Source organism: Natrix helvetica (genome assembly GCF_964273705.1).
Source record: "Natrix helvetica genome assembly, chromosome: 5".
Taxonomy (NCBI): domain Eukaryota; kingdom Metazoa; phylum Chordata; class Lepidosauria; order Squamata; family Natricidae; genus Natrix; species Natrix helvetica.
In genome coordinates, this window is record NC_138551.1 from 41,799,878 (window position 1) to 41,814,840 (window position 14,963).

The following is a 14,963-nucleotide window of genomic DNA, read 5'->3' on the forward strand; positions in this document are numbered from 1 at the left end:
AGTGTCTCCAGAAGACAGGACATCTTGCACAATAGCCCCTTGAGATTTAATACGAAGATCACTTTACAGTGCTTATAAACAAAACTGATTATACTTATGTGTTTAGATATGGGAGGCCACTAAGATAATACAGATATCCAATCTCACTTACTTGGAGGGCCTCTTTTGCTGCCTCGCATTTCTCTCTACGACCAGAGATTATGATAGTATCACATTTCTTTGGGGAGCCAGGATCTATTTCTTTGTACTCTTTCCCTTCATTATTCTCTTTGTCATTCTCATGTGCTACCACATCTGCAACAGAAGCTGTGTTTGTAGGAATAAGAATAATAATTTAGTTACTATATATATGGATTACATTAAAAATATTTATTAGTATCTCCCTTCTTCTAATTTAAATCCATGATTTCGTATTCTGCTCTTGTTATTCCATACTGCCTCATAATTCAAGCTACTAGCCTGAGACCCCATTGAGATTGTTTATATATTCCTAGGTATGCTGGGAAATAAATGGAAAGTCATCACAAGCTGTAGAGAAATCGGATTTTATTTCATCAGCTCTAATTAACAACCTGCATTCTTAAAAGGATGTGAAAACAAATTAATTAGCTTTTTTTCTTTTTTTTCCACGAGAGCCTAGAGAGCAGCCTTCACAATGACATGGGTAATAAGGCAAGGACTGTGATGACCTGCACAAAGTGCAAGCTTATCTTGCTGGAGGAGAAAGTGGATGACCTAGATCAGTGTTTCTCAAACTTGGTGACTTTAAGTCCTGTGGACTTCAACTCCCAGAATCCCCCAGCCAGCTATGCTGGCTGGGGGATTCTGGGAGTTGAAGTCCACAGGACTTAAAGTCGCCAAGTTTGAGAAACACTGACCTAGATGCATGTCTGGCAACTCTGAGACTAATCAAGGAAGATAAGAAATTTCTAGACAAAGCAGAATGATGTTTGCAAAACATATGGGAAGAAGAGGCTGCTACAAAGAAAAGACAGCATCCATGGGAGAAAGCCTAGCACCTCTAACCTTAAGGACCAAGAGGACAAGGAGATTCTTGCTAGAGCTGTGCAATTACTTTCAGTATTGAATAAAAATATTAGGAAAAAAATGCAGGTCAAAACAATCAAGGAAGAAGAGACAAAACTTAGTTGCTCTCAGTGAATTCTGAGAAACTGCTATCTCAGAATCGTTAACTCTTTGATAACTCCTGAAGTTCAGAGAAAATACTTGATGATGGAGGGAAGCTAATGTTCTAATATTTTAAAAAGAGAAAAAGCAGACCCAGGAAATTATACCAATCAGCTTGTCATTAATACCTGGTAAAATTCCAAAAAAATAGTAATCAAAGAAGTGGTTTTAAAATGTTTAGAAAGGACCAAGATAATCAACTTCCCAACCCCTCTTTTTTAAGCAGCGCATTGGGTTTGTCTTTGCTTCCTACCCGTGCTGTGCTGTTCCACAAAAGAATATAAACATACCAGGTGTTGTGCGCATAATCATCTTCATACATTTTATTTTCTATTTCTTGCATTATCTATTTTGAGAGAAGATTTCTAGTGACCTGCCTCTTAAATTCTTCTGCCAAATTCCTATTAATTCACCTTGTTCATCTATTCAGCAAATACCCTCTTCTTTAATAGAAGAATAAGTAATTCAAAGTCTATCAAGCTTTGAGTATCAAAACCTGCCTAGTTTTATTCACATCCTATGCATACATAATAAAGTTAATTCCTGGCAAGCAACAATATCAAGAGATATATAACAGATCGCAATGTGCAGCAGAAGGCCAGAATTTTATGAGGCAAGGAAGGACTGAAGGTTTGCAACATCATTTCTACTTAGTGTAACCAGTTATTCCAGTTCTTCAGCTTGCTGCTCTTTACACAGCAATATTGTTTTAAGCCACCCCTTGATAACACATGGAATTATACATACTGATAAAAATCTAAAGGTAATAATTTTGCTGAAAACTTACATGAATAGTCAATACCCATCTATCAATCATCTATCAGTTATCCATCATCCATCTTTTTAAAAGGTTACTGTTATTGGATTATGGAATTATAGTGGTCAGTGTTCCAAAGGCATTCTTTCTAAGGGCAAATTGTAAGTTACTGTACCTGTACTTTCCTCTCGGTCTGGAAATTTGATCTGAACACCATAGTCCCGAGTAATCTGTTGGATCCTAGAACCTTTAGGGCCCATAATAGAACGATGGTATTTCTGAAGAATAGTGCATTCTATTGTCACCTGGGCTTCCTATGAAAGAAGAAAGTCTTACAATATGATTTGCATATTAAGTTATCCTTCTGAAAATATAATTCCAAAGAGAACATAGGAAAACCCCAAAAATGCATATGTAGATGTGAAAGGAACTAATGGCATAAACCAAGGGAGACCTATTAAATCTGCTTGGCATTTGTCTTTCGGTATTAATAAATTATACCTTCCTTTTACAAATTTAATGAAGCAAAGACAATACTAATTCACAAAAATGTACTTTTTGTAAAACTATTATGTTATTTCCAAGATTAAGAAACTCGCATGCAGAATGACAACAGGAATGAGCAGAATCACTAAATGGGCTGGAATTACTAAAGGATATAGGATGACTCCAAGGCTAAAATAAATGTGGTCTGAAAAAAAGTTCTTCCGCCAATCGCATGTATATACATCTTACACATTTGTGTAAGAATTTGAAATATTATCACTTAGGCATGAAAAAAAGCTAAAATGAACCCAGCTTTTTTCTTCCGTTGCAATTACATAAACTAAGGGCATAACAAATAAGGACTATACATTGTCTTTATGCTCTGTGATCCGTTAGAGATGAATACTTACCAAATCATCAATTATTTCAAGGATACGTTTCTTTGCTGCTTCCACACAATCCTTTGCTCCTTTAAGAGTGACTTTGTCACTTTGTGTACCGGGGCGTGGGAAACTGACCATCACACCCCCATACTCCTCTGCAATGATCCTCAGTACTTGCCCTTTCCGAATGACAAAGTACCGATGATGCTTTGGATCCACAGTCATAGAATCTTCAATGACATTGTCCTATAGACACATAAGACATATAATTGCTGTATGTAACAATAGTGTTTTTAAACCCATGTCAATGTGAAAAAGCAATTACTATATAAATAAAAAAATTAGGATGCTCTCCTTACCAGGTTCTTAATGAGCACCTCCAGTTCTTTCTGGGCTTCCTTGACAGCTTCTTCTGTTCCCATGATAGTAATCAGTTCCTGATCTTTGTCCTCTGAAGTAGGAAAGATAATCCGAGCACCAGTATTATCCCGCACTTTGCGAATATTGCCACCACCTTTGCCAATCAGGAACTTATGATATTCTGGTTTGGCCCGCAAGTCCACAGTATAACTCTTGGTTTGCTACATGGAAGAAAGACATAGGAGCTGTTTGTCCAAATCTCCTTTGTTTTTTTCTTTCAAAAAAAAAGAAATGAACATGCCTAGATGTTTGTGAAGCCTAACAATTGATTTGAATAAGTAAAAGTCTTATTTTAGAATATTCAAGGGAAACATCTACAAGCATAGAGCTATATGCGAGAAAAGCCAAATTAAACTATGTGTAAACTATGTACATATATCATGCAAAAATTAAATTATATTTCCATTGTTTCATTTTTCTTGAGTGGATTCCTCTGGACTTTCAAAAACATTCATCCACTCAGACCAGGGAAGGCCACGTCATAAATATATGCATGCATTATCAGTTTTCAAAGAATCACAGAATTATTGTGGAACACAAAAAGTTGCCAGTGAGCCATGTAATTCAGTACTGTCTACACATAGATAGGCAACAAGACTCTGGATTTTTTCTCTATCAGGAAATAAGCTATAAATAAGTGATAAAACTCAGATGCTTTCCGTATGAAGCATAATCTCTACTGAGTTTCAGCTTCTCTTAATAAGGTGGTAAGAAAGTGATTAATCTGGCCTTGGATCAGGAAAACCTGCTTAGTTGTGGACCTCAATTTATTTATGACCTTGGGTAAAGTTCTTTCTTTCAACCCAATATACTCTGTCCTCTCAGTTTATTCTACAATGAAAAATTGTTATGATAACCACGTTGGGCTATACAGAGAGACAGATATAGAAAACTGAAACAGAAATTAAATATTTAGTCTATTTGAAACTAAATGAGAACAGTAAGAACACCAAATAAATATGGTTTGAGATCCTGCAATGCATGAAATGGCTTTTTGGTATTTTTAAACTTTCTCATCATGACCGGTTTCTATCTTGAGGAAACAAAATAGCACAATTAAATAGTTTCAGGTCATATTTCAAATGTTATTAAAACTTCAAGTTTCTAATAAAAGTATGATATAAAATGACACACTGTATAATTACAACACCACAATAAAAAGACCATCTTAGGGAAAGATGGGAAGAAGCAAAAATATAAACATTTGAAACCTAATAGGGAAGGAACAAGGCAACAATTCTCAAATTATTTACAGCTTTGATCTATTATAAAAAAAGACTGTATCTGCTTTTGATACATAGTTTATTTTAAGCAATTAAGACTTATGTAGCAGCCAATCAGAAGATTAAAAAGTGAGGCAGGCAATATAAGATATACTTGTTTCAGGCTTTAAAACAAATAAATCAAGCCACATTCTATAAAGAAAGAGGGAAAATATATATGTGCATCTATTTTTCCAAATTCATATTATCACCTTTTCTTCTGCCAATTGTAGAAGTTGCTTCTTTGCCTTGTCAACATCCTGAGCAGGGCCTCTGATAGTGACTGTATCACTACCTGAGCCTTCAGTGGGGAAGTGAATATGAACTCCACCACATTCTTCCATGATGGAGCGGATAAAACGACCTTTGGCACCAATGAGTGAGTTGTGTAGCTTGGAAGGGATGGAGACTTCCACCTCTGTGATATTAGCCTAGGAAGAGAAATATTTTTAAAAATCTCCTTCATATATAAAAATATTTGGAAAGTACAAAGAGTATCTTCCCTCTGAGAATGAATTTAGAAAGTTTCTAAATCGTTTTTACTTAGAACTGATGGTGAATGAGATATGAGCCAAATTGTAACTAACTGTCCCAAACAGCATCAGGCAGCATTACTATCATATCTATTTTGTGTCAATTCTACTAAATTGTACTTTTCACAACAAAATGGAATAACACTACCTAGCTAAAGAACTAATGGGAAGATAAAACATATACTGAATTTTCAAATTCATATTAAACCAAGTTTAGTGTTCAGTTCACTGTATAATGAGCAAACATAATCCTTGGTTATTGATCATTCAATTCAGTGACAATTCCAAATTACAATAGTGCTTCACAAATGGTGTAACAACTGGTCCTTGAGGTTCTGGTGGTCCCAGCAGCTCCATGACCACACGATCACAATCTGGGTAGTTGTCAACCAGTTCACACTTAAAATAGTTGTACATTCTGCGGTTACATGATAGCAATCTGCAAGGGTTGCCTTCACTAAGCACATGGTTATCTGATGTTGCACTGTACAACCGCAATTCTGGTCCCAATTGCCATCATAATTGAAGGACTACCTGTACAAAATAGCCTGTTTTGATTTTTTTCCAACTGTCTATAAAATATGTAGAAAAAAATCCCTAGAGGACTGCTAAATGAGAGTATTTGTAGCTCAGGATTGAAATGAGTCCTTGGTGCTCTCTGTGCTTAGTTTTCTTGCAGAGATTTCATTACCCAAACTAGGTAACACCATCAGCAATAGTGGGGCGTGAGGTTTGCTCTCAAGACTGCCAGACGTTTTGAAGAAAACTCTTTAGTTGCACAACATATGGACAGAGTTAACCATAGTTTCAACTGGAAAACTGTGAACATCTGAGACCAAGCAAAGTCCAAAAATGCTAGATATTTCCTGAAAGCCAGGTACTCCAACAAATTGGCTATTAATAGTCACATAGACATAAACAATATCTACATACTGTGCAAAAGAGATAAGTCAAAAAGATAACAAAAATGTCAAAACCCCTCCCCACCAGCAATTAACACCCAGATTAGCATCAGACCAGAGGTGGGTTGCTCCCAGTTCAGCCTGGTTCAGGCGAACTGGTAGTAGTGACAGCGGGAGGATCCGCCCACCCACCCAGATGCTTCTGCGCATGCACGCAAACCAATAGTAAAAAAAATGGAAACCCACCACTGCATCAGACCAACAATCAAAAAGTAAACAATACCCCAATTAAGGAACTGCCAAACAAGCTGACAGTAAACAGCCCAACCCAAAAACACAGACTACTCCAACCAACATAGACAAGGCAAGCCACTAGAATACAAATTGAGAGCAAACCCCTACTCCCTACTACCACTGATAAGGTTACCTAGTCTGCGTACTGAAACATCTGCAAGAAAACAACCAAGCTAAGAAAGTACCAAGACTCCCTCAGAACATAAAGAAGATAACAAATTCAATGCTTCAAAAACACATCAACATATGTTTGCTCTCTCCCACAACCCATCATTTGTTTGTGGAGCTTGTTGACCCTCCTTGAAAAAGAGAGCCTTGTACAAGACTAGAGATATCCCAAGGGACAGGGAGCAGAGCACCGGATGCCTTGGGAGGCTCAGAGTAGGTTGCCCTGGGGCTGCATTAGGCCTCCAGAGGCCTCCCCCACCTTAAGACACCCCATGCTCCAATTGTACTGGGAAAAGCAGGAGTGGGAGTCATTAAGTGAGATGCTTTAATTGTAACATGCAACCATTACAGTCATAAGTCAAGGACTACCTATACCCCTATACCCCTTAACCCTCATTGCTCCTACCAATTCTTTCTGGATAGAGAGAATCCGATGGCGAGCCGCTTCACAATTGGCTCGTTTTCCTGTGATGACAATTGTTTCTGAGTTACTGTTCTCTGCTGGTAGGTCTATCTTAGTGCTGCATTCTTCACGGATCTACAGTTAATGATTTAAAAAAAAGTTGAGAGGACAGCCATAGTTTATTTTCTAAACTCTAAACTAAATGATGCACTTTTTGCTGTAAAAGTGACACATCAGTCCTATCGTTAGGAGATAGTATCAATAATCTGAAGCAATGAAAAGTCTATAATTTCAAGGAAAATTCAAGTAATTACCTTTTTAATATTTGCACCTCCTTTGCCAATGATGTTCTTGTGGAATTGTTTGAAGATGGGAACAGATATAGAATAGCTATTCTCAACCTTTTAAGAAAGAAAGGTTAGCATCAATAAATCATGGACAAACAAGTACCACTCCATTTTGTATTTTATGTGATTGTGACAATTCTCATAAATTATCCTTAAACAAAATCAGTAAAATTCTAAAATAAATATTAGAAATCAATGGCAAAGAACTGAGAAAGAATATTAAGTAAGAACATGAGACAAATTCAGCAAAATATTATTTTTGCACATTTACTGTACATACCAGACAATGTTTAACAAAATGTTTCAATATGTTGGAAGGGTAAAATGGGTGAAGTGATACAAAACTCACATGAGTTTGTCCCACTATTGCCCCATTTTGATTTGATATCCAAATGTTTGTTGGTATGACGTTTCAAAAAATCAGTATGATTTAAAAAGTGAATGTACTTTTAAATCCTATTAGAAAAACTTGGAAGTGTATCAGTATATGGATCTATCAAGCATGGGAGGGGCAAGCAATACTTCTCAAGGTTGGAAAGATAGTGTGATCCCATATATAAAATATTTTATTTTACTTTATTCATGAGCTCTCTCCCTTCTGATATAATACTAAAGATTGATCAACATTACTTTGTGTGTCAAAAATTAATTATGTGCTCAAAAATTGGAATGAACCACTTCTTATATTATGTTTGAGGAGCTGCTTCCTCTTTCTTTCCTCTCTTTTTTCCTTTTTATTTTTGTAAAGGAATGAAGGATTATACAATCATAAATAATGTGACTGAAGAGAAAAGTTTTATTTCTCCCTTCACATCAGAAATCACTAAAATGCATTAAAAGCAGAATCAGGATAGTTAAAGAAATCGCTTCTTGATGTCTTCATAGTTAAAGCATACCCTAGCTAATACATAGTATGTTGTAGAGCAAATTGGCCTAGATCAGTGGGTCTCAACCTTCCTTATGCCGCGGCCCTTTAATACAGTTCCTCATGTTGTGGTGACCCCCAACCATAAAATTATTTTATGTTTTCCGTATTTTTTCGAAAATATGTGTTTTCCGATGGTCTTAGGCAACCCCTGTGAAAGGGTTGTTCGACTCCCAAAGGGGTCCCGACTCACAGGTTGAGAACCACTGGCCTAGATTATTGGAATTCGGCATACTCATGGATGATAAGACAATCAATAGCTATTAGCCCTCAGACTGAAATGTAAACTCTAGTTTCAAGTTAGGTACAATAGAAATGATAATCTTCTAAATATCAGTTACATTTTATATTCCATACTTCCTGCTTATATGGTTGATCAGTTTGTTGATGTGTTTGTTCTAAAGCATATGAATAAATCTAAGACGTTAATGTTATAAAAGATAGCAAAATATCTCCACTTATTTAAAAAATATTGATTTCTTAAGGTTAGCCACAGCTCTAATGCAGTTACGGGAGGGGGGGGGGAGTAAAGATCACCTACCAAATCTGCCACCATTTTCTGCATGTACTTTGTGCATTTTTCCACCTCATTCTTGGGTCCTCTAAGTTGGACAATATCACTCTTGTGTGACGGATCTGGGAAGTTGATGATAACCTGCAAGAAAGCTCAATTTTAATATTTCACTTATACAGACAAATGCATTTACTTATTCATTTGTGACACTTCAGAGACTTTCTGAATTGTGGAATCGATATGTCACCCTGCTTTTCTGTGGCTCATGTAGCTCTGTGCTGTTTATTGACATAAATGACATCATTCAAATCTGATGGATTAAGATTGGATGTAAAGGAAGCAGAATGAAAAAAAAAACAGTAAAAAATTAGTTCAGCCTATGGGCCAAATAATAGACTAAATGTCAGGGATGATGGTTTCTGTCATTATTAGAGAATCTTATAGAATTGAGTTATGAGTAACAATACAAGCATTTATTTACATACATATTTGTATGTGCATATACACATTTTTTTTAAAAAAATATTGTGTATAATATATGGGTATATTTTTTTTAAAAAATCTATAATTATATATAAATATACATGTGTATAATTTTGGTACCTCTGGAAATTTATCCCGGGTGTCCCGAATCCTTTCACCTTTCTGTCCAATGATAGTTCTATGAAATTTCTGATCAATGATCAAGTCCTTTGTGCGTTCATTTTCCTAGGTGGTGACAGAAAGAAAAAATATTCTGTATGAGTAATACTACTAGAAGAAAACACATATCATCGACTATTCCCAAAGTATAGTTTGTTTAATCTATCAATTAATCAAAGCCCAGTAAACCCTTGGCTGAACAGAACCACACCAATTACCCGCTGGGTCATTGTTTCAGAGATATTTCCTTACCAGATTCCTCAATGCCTTCAAACAATGGCAGAGATTCTTTTTTTTTTAAACAAAATTTTATTGATTTTTAGGGAATAAAAAGGAAAGGGGTAATGGAAAAGGTTACAAATTTTGGCAGTTGCAGTGTGCGGCAGGTGTTCCCTCCCCCCATACTCATAGTATACATTTAGACAAAATTCAATACAAAATAGCAATATTTAGTCAGCATATAAATTCAGGTAATAATTTCAATCACTTTATATCAAGCAGATTTTCTTGCTCATTTCTGTGATCTGAGTTTTCTTGGTATTGCCCCTTCTCCCCCCGCAGGCAGAGCTCCGGCCCCTCCCGTGTCCTGTATGTCTGGTACAAGATCATCTTGTTTATCTAGGAGTGCTTTATTTTTTTCCATAAAGGCTTGTGCCTCTATGATTGTGTTAATTCTAATTCTTGTATCCTCCCAGAATATTAGCATACCTTCAGACATCAGGCATCTGAACCACACCCCCTTCTGGTAAAGTTTCTTCGCTAGTTGCGAATAGTTTTTCCTTTTCTCCCTCACTTTCTTGGGGATCTGTTTCAGAATGGTTATTTCCCTATCTTGGTATTTCAGAACTTGCCCCCTTTGTGCACTCAGGATTTCATCTCTTGTGGTTTTTCTAAGAAATTTAATGTGTACCTCCCTGGGTACATTGTGTGTTCTAGCATATGCAGAATTTATAAACCAGATCTAGTTCCCACCCCATCTGTTGCTTCTCTTTGTGAATGTATTCAGCTAAAATGCTTGTCATAATGTCCCTTATATCTTCATCATCTGTCTCAACCACATTTTGAAATCTAAGGTAAAAGGACATTCTTTCAAATTCTATTTTCATCTGTTGGCTCTCAAGCTCTTTATTCCCCTTCTGCACCCCTTCCATCCCCACCCTCATCTCAGCTGTCCCCCCCTCCAAAAGATCCAGTCTCTGTGAGTTTTTACTGGTCTGGTCCTGGTTCTCTTTAAGTTCTTCTTTCATCTCTTTTAATTGCCTTTTTATCTCCTCTTGTCCCTCTAGGATTTGTTGAAACATTTGTTGAAAATCAGTCTCAGTAGTTTTAGGCTGCATCAAAGATGTTATCGTTGGCTGTGTACTGGTCACACTTTCTGGCAATGGAGTAATAAGTCTTTCACTCCAGGGAATCCAAAAAATCCAAATCAACAAGAGATTTGCCTGAGTAGCACGGAGACAAAGACCGAAAGCCTGAAGTTCTATAGGTGGAGTCAATTTTCGGAAGTGTGCCATCTTGCCCTGCCAGCTTCGGGGTTAGGAGGCATAATAAAGTTTTCAAAGTTTCCAAAGTTTTCAGATCATCATTTCATTTATAGGGTTACAGTCCGAAATTCGCCTTTGTTATGAGCGAGGCATCATTAGTTGGCTCTCTCCCTGCCTCCTCCCCTAGGGCTGAGAGCGAAAACAGTTTACAGCCGCCTGTCCAAGGGGGGGGGAATCCCCCTCCCTCCAGCCGCGCTTCTCCAAACCGAGTTGAAAGAGAGTTTTAATTAGCTGGCAATTTCTTTACAAGCAGACAAAGGGAATGGAGAGAAGTTTCCACCTCACCGCACCGCAGCCGTGTCCTTCTGATCGCTCATTCTTCCAGCTGCCTCCTCACGAAGACGCCGGAGCGCCTCCCCATCATGCTTCCCGATGCCTAGGGCGATGCGGGGGGGCCCCCCGGACGCCGCCGACTCAGGGGATCCCCCGCAGTGCCGCCCCTTCGGCAGGAGCCTCTACGGGGCGTCCTGTGCCCCCCAAGGGGTGAGGGGCCCACCAGGAGAGCGCGGGGCGAGCAGAGCCTGCCCGTCGCAATCAGCAGCAGAAGCGGAAGCAAACAATGGCAGAGATTCTAATGTATTTGAAAAATTCTTTAAAAATCAGGGCAATATTTAGAGATATATCTGCTTTGAAAGTAGCACGTATTGATCTGTATAGCATAGTCAAACACAAGGAGTTGAGCATAGGAAATATTTTATGACATTTTATTAGGTCACAAAATGCTCTATGATAATTTTTTTGTCATAAAATGTTTTGTAAGATTTGCCAAATTTCAATTCCATGAGTGTCATGGGCTCTGGATCTTGAATGCATTCTGTAAGTGTACATGCATTTGATGTATTTTGTTTGGAAAAGTGTCCCACCAGAGTCTTCCAAAAGCCACCCCATAACCATAGAGAATAATCCCAGAGCGGCCGCTGCCGGAAGACTCGGCAGCGGATCTCCGGAGTTTGGAAGCCGGTTATGCTCGGAGCATGGCACCGGGGCTGCGGCAGCGCCCTGGCCCAGCTCTACAGGGAGAGCTGGGCATGGTGAGGCTGGGAGGCACGCGACCTGGAGGCAAAACAAGTGCTCACGCAACCTCTCTTTCCAGCCGGGCAGAGCGCCATGCGGCTTAGCGCCTTTGGGATATTACTGGGACGGTGAGTGGCGCTCTGTCCGGCTGGAAAGGGGCATTGCCGGGTGGCTACTTGTGAGAGCAGCTGCCTGGCAACCCCCCGCTCCAGCTGGGCACAGCGCCACCCACCAAACTAGCGGTATACCAAAGGCATCACGCAATGTGAGTGCCTTTGACCCCTCTCCCCCCAGCTCCTGTGGCTTTGCGTCTTCGGAATATCGCTAGGTTGGTGAGTGGTGCTCTGCCTGGCTGGAGGGGGGGGGTTGTCCAGGGGGCTTATTATTGGGGGAGGGCGTATATTTTTGCCCACAGGAAAAATATGGCATGGTCTTATTATTAGGATATGTTGTAATTTCGGGGAAACACGGTAAGGGAACCATGATTTAATAGACAATCCCTCCCGCTGAACAGTTAAACTGAGACTTTACCATACCTTGTTTAGACAATGGACACTTTCATAACACCTTTTTATTATTCAGGTACCAAATGTATGGCTGTGATCACACAATGCACTTTTGCCCTCTGAATTTATCCACTTTTGAGTACCAATACTACAATAAATCCCAAAATAACCAAAACATTAATCCTTCCACCCAAAACCAAATCAAAGTTAACGAAGATCAGGTAGCTTGCTATGTGAACAAAGCTGCTAGGGGTTCATCTGACCTAGTTAAGCATGCTGCATCATCATGTGTACTAAAGACTAACAAAGATCCTCAATAATAATGAACTTTCTCTTCCTTCTCACCATACGTGATGCAAGGTCCAACAGCTCTCTCTTGGCCTCTTGAACTCCCTGAGGGTCTCCTTCTATTCTGATGAGATTGCTTTTCTCATTGTCTGGAGGGATCCGCACAGATACTTTATACTGATCCTTAATTCTGTTGACTGCAAATTAAACAAAAGTTAGTAGCACCACTTTGTATTGCAAAAATGCTACACCCAAGATTTCTGGGTTTTACAACAAGGGATGTTTAAGGGTTACTACTGTTCTAAGGTAATATATATTCATAGAGAATAAGCTAGAAAAGCAGAATTTGAAGTTTAATGTTTAATAAATGTAAAGGTTTTTAAAGACTATTGAAAAAGTACTGTGTAACAGAAGAAAATAACAGAAATGCAAGAGGGAAGAAAGATGTTTCTAAAATACCTTTTTCCTCGTTACAGTTGCCAAATATATAATCAATTATCTAGGACAGTTCACTTCTAGAGGCCTAAATAACATTTAACTCACTATTAGCTCCGCTCTTTCCAATGAGGTGTCTGTGGAATTTGTGATCTATGTTGATTTCTGCATAATCCATCCGATTAATCTGCAAAAGCAGAATTTAACCAAAATTATGGATATTGTAAGTCTCTACTAAAAAAAAACATGGTAGCAATATCAACCTATATAGTTAAGTAATCATTATTAAATCCACATGTTCAGCTAAATTAATTCAAGCATTAGTACATACTATATCTTTTGAGCTACTTTGCTTATTCAGAACTTGTTCTCATACAGCCCTTTTTACTTTCCTTTCGGCCATGCTCTGAAAAGCTTAACAGTTACTTTTTGTCTCCAGGACTGCAGACATAAGCACGTATACCACTAGTTGAAAATCCCACTGCACAGAGTGATCTTACTTTGCTACAATATTCAAAATAACATTTTTATTCTAAGAGGAATAATTGTTTTCAAGATGTATTGATAGGTTTTACTATTTTCCACTTGCTAAACCTAGATGTTATGGCTTCTCAACTCACCAGATCCTTGACCATGATCTCAATCTGGTCTTGAGCCATGTTCACATCTTCTGTGGGTCCTTCCAGAGTTATTCTATCTTCCCCTTCAGTGAATTCTATATGAACCTTTTAAAAATAGACACAATTCAGCATCAGAATGAAAGACAATTCAATTAATAGCAAACAAATCTGTGCTTTTTGTTTCTCCTAATCTGCAACCAGAAACATCTAAAAGTCTCTGTTGTCATTTTTAAAGATGGCAACTCAAATAGCCTCACAGACAAAATATTATGTAGACACCAACTGAAAAATGAAATTAAGCAATTACCAAAAATTAAAGCATTAAGACCCCATTTACATACCCATGTTTTTAAAGAAGAAATGAGAAACCATCTGGAATAGAATTTTCCTAGTGCTGACACCCTGTGGAATTCTCTCCCTAATTGCAATATAAGTATTGGCTAAAAAATTCCAATTTTTCAATGAAAATAGCTTGTTTTAACTGCTATTTTATTAACTTCAATTTGGTCCAGATGAAGTGCTTTGATTTTTTAAATACCTAAGTGTTTCTATCCTTATTAAAATGGGAAGATGCAACAAAATAAATCTATTTTCTCATTTTCAGTCTTGCTGTCAACAAGTCCTGCTGTTTATTCTCTCTACTGCTCACACCAGACAAGTTGTCCTAAAGAAATATTTTCCAAAACTTTGCAGTTTACCTCATTTTTCTCTATTCTCTTGGGGGTGAACATTTTGTCAAGTATTTTATCAACACATTTGGCATCAGTTGTACAAAACATATGTATGTACACCTCTTAAACTACTCCTTCCAACGATTTCTCAAATTCAATGTTAATGTAAGAATCCACATTTATGAACTCATACCTTTGGCATTTGTTGTGTGATTTTGGCCAAGTTTTGCCCCTTCTTGCCAATGATGAAACGATGAAGCCAAGAGGGGGCTGAGACAGAGGAGACTGTGAAACTGTTCGCCTATAAAAGACATAGCTGGTATGAAGAAATTTATCATTCCATAAGCACTACATATTTAGACCAACTGATACTGATATCGAGAATTTCTTTTCCAATCCAATAACCTTGACTTCTGAAATTCACTCTAAACATTGTGCTCCAGCCTTCATAATCACAATAATAAAATTATCACACAACTGGCCAGTGTTAGGCTTCAGGGTTTACTGACTATGGTCTAGAGAAAACATTTCCTGACATGTGGCTGACATCTTCAGAGGCAAAATAGTCTGCTACATAAATCACAGGCAACTGATCACACGATTGATTTCAACTATTATCCCATATTTTGTATAGGGCTTGGAGAAATCTTATTGCTGAGCA

General features: G+C 37.9%; 1 protein-coding gene across 4 annotated transcripts in view; it reads right to left on the reverse strand.

Annotated features, from left to right (window-relative positions):
* HDLBP (high density lipoprotein binding protein) overlaps positions 1 to 14,963 on the reverse strand; it is a 68,744-nt gene that overhangs the window by 11,149 nt on the left and 42,632 nt on the right. For all 4 annotated transcript variants that reach the window (XM_081954343.1, XM_081954346.1, XM_081954344.1 and 1 more), the window contains exons 9-21: positions 14,496 to 14,603; positions 13,632 to 13,736; positions 13,120 to 13,198; positions 12,634 to 12,773; positions 9,186 to 9,290; positions 8,610 to 8,723; positions 7,111 to 7,197; positions 6,800 to 6,931; positions 4,709 to 4,927; positions 3,174 to 3,395; positions 2,842 to 3,060; positions 2,121 to 2,259; positions 152 to 306 (exon numbers count right to left, since the gene is read on the reverse strand). In XM_081954343.1, the coding sequence (XP_081810469.1) occupies positions 152 to 306; positions 2,121 to 2,259; positions 2,842 to 3,060; positions 3,174 to 3,395; positions 4,709 to 4,927; positions 6,800 to 6,931; positions 7,111 to 7,197; positions 8,610 to 8,723; positions 9,186 to 9,290; positions 12,634 to 12,773; positions 13,120 to 13,198; positions 13,632 to 13,736; positions 14,496 to 14,603 (1,824 nt within the window). The remainder of the gene's footprint in view (positions 1 to 151; positions 307 to 2,120; positions 2,260 to 2,841; positions 3,061 to 3,173; positions 3,396 to 4,708; positions 4,928 to 6,799; positions 6,932 to 7,110; positions 7,198 to 8,609; positions 8,724 to 9,185; positions 9,291 to 12,633; positions 12,774 to 13,119; positions 13,199 to 13,631; positions 13,737 to 14,495; positions 14,604 to 14,963) is intronic.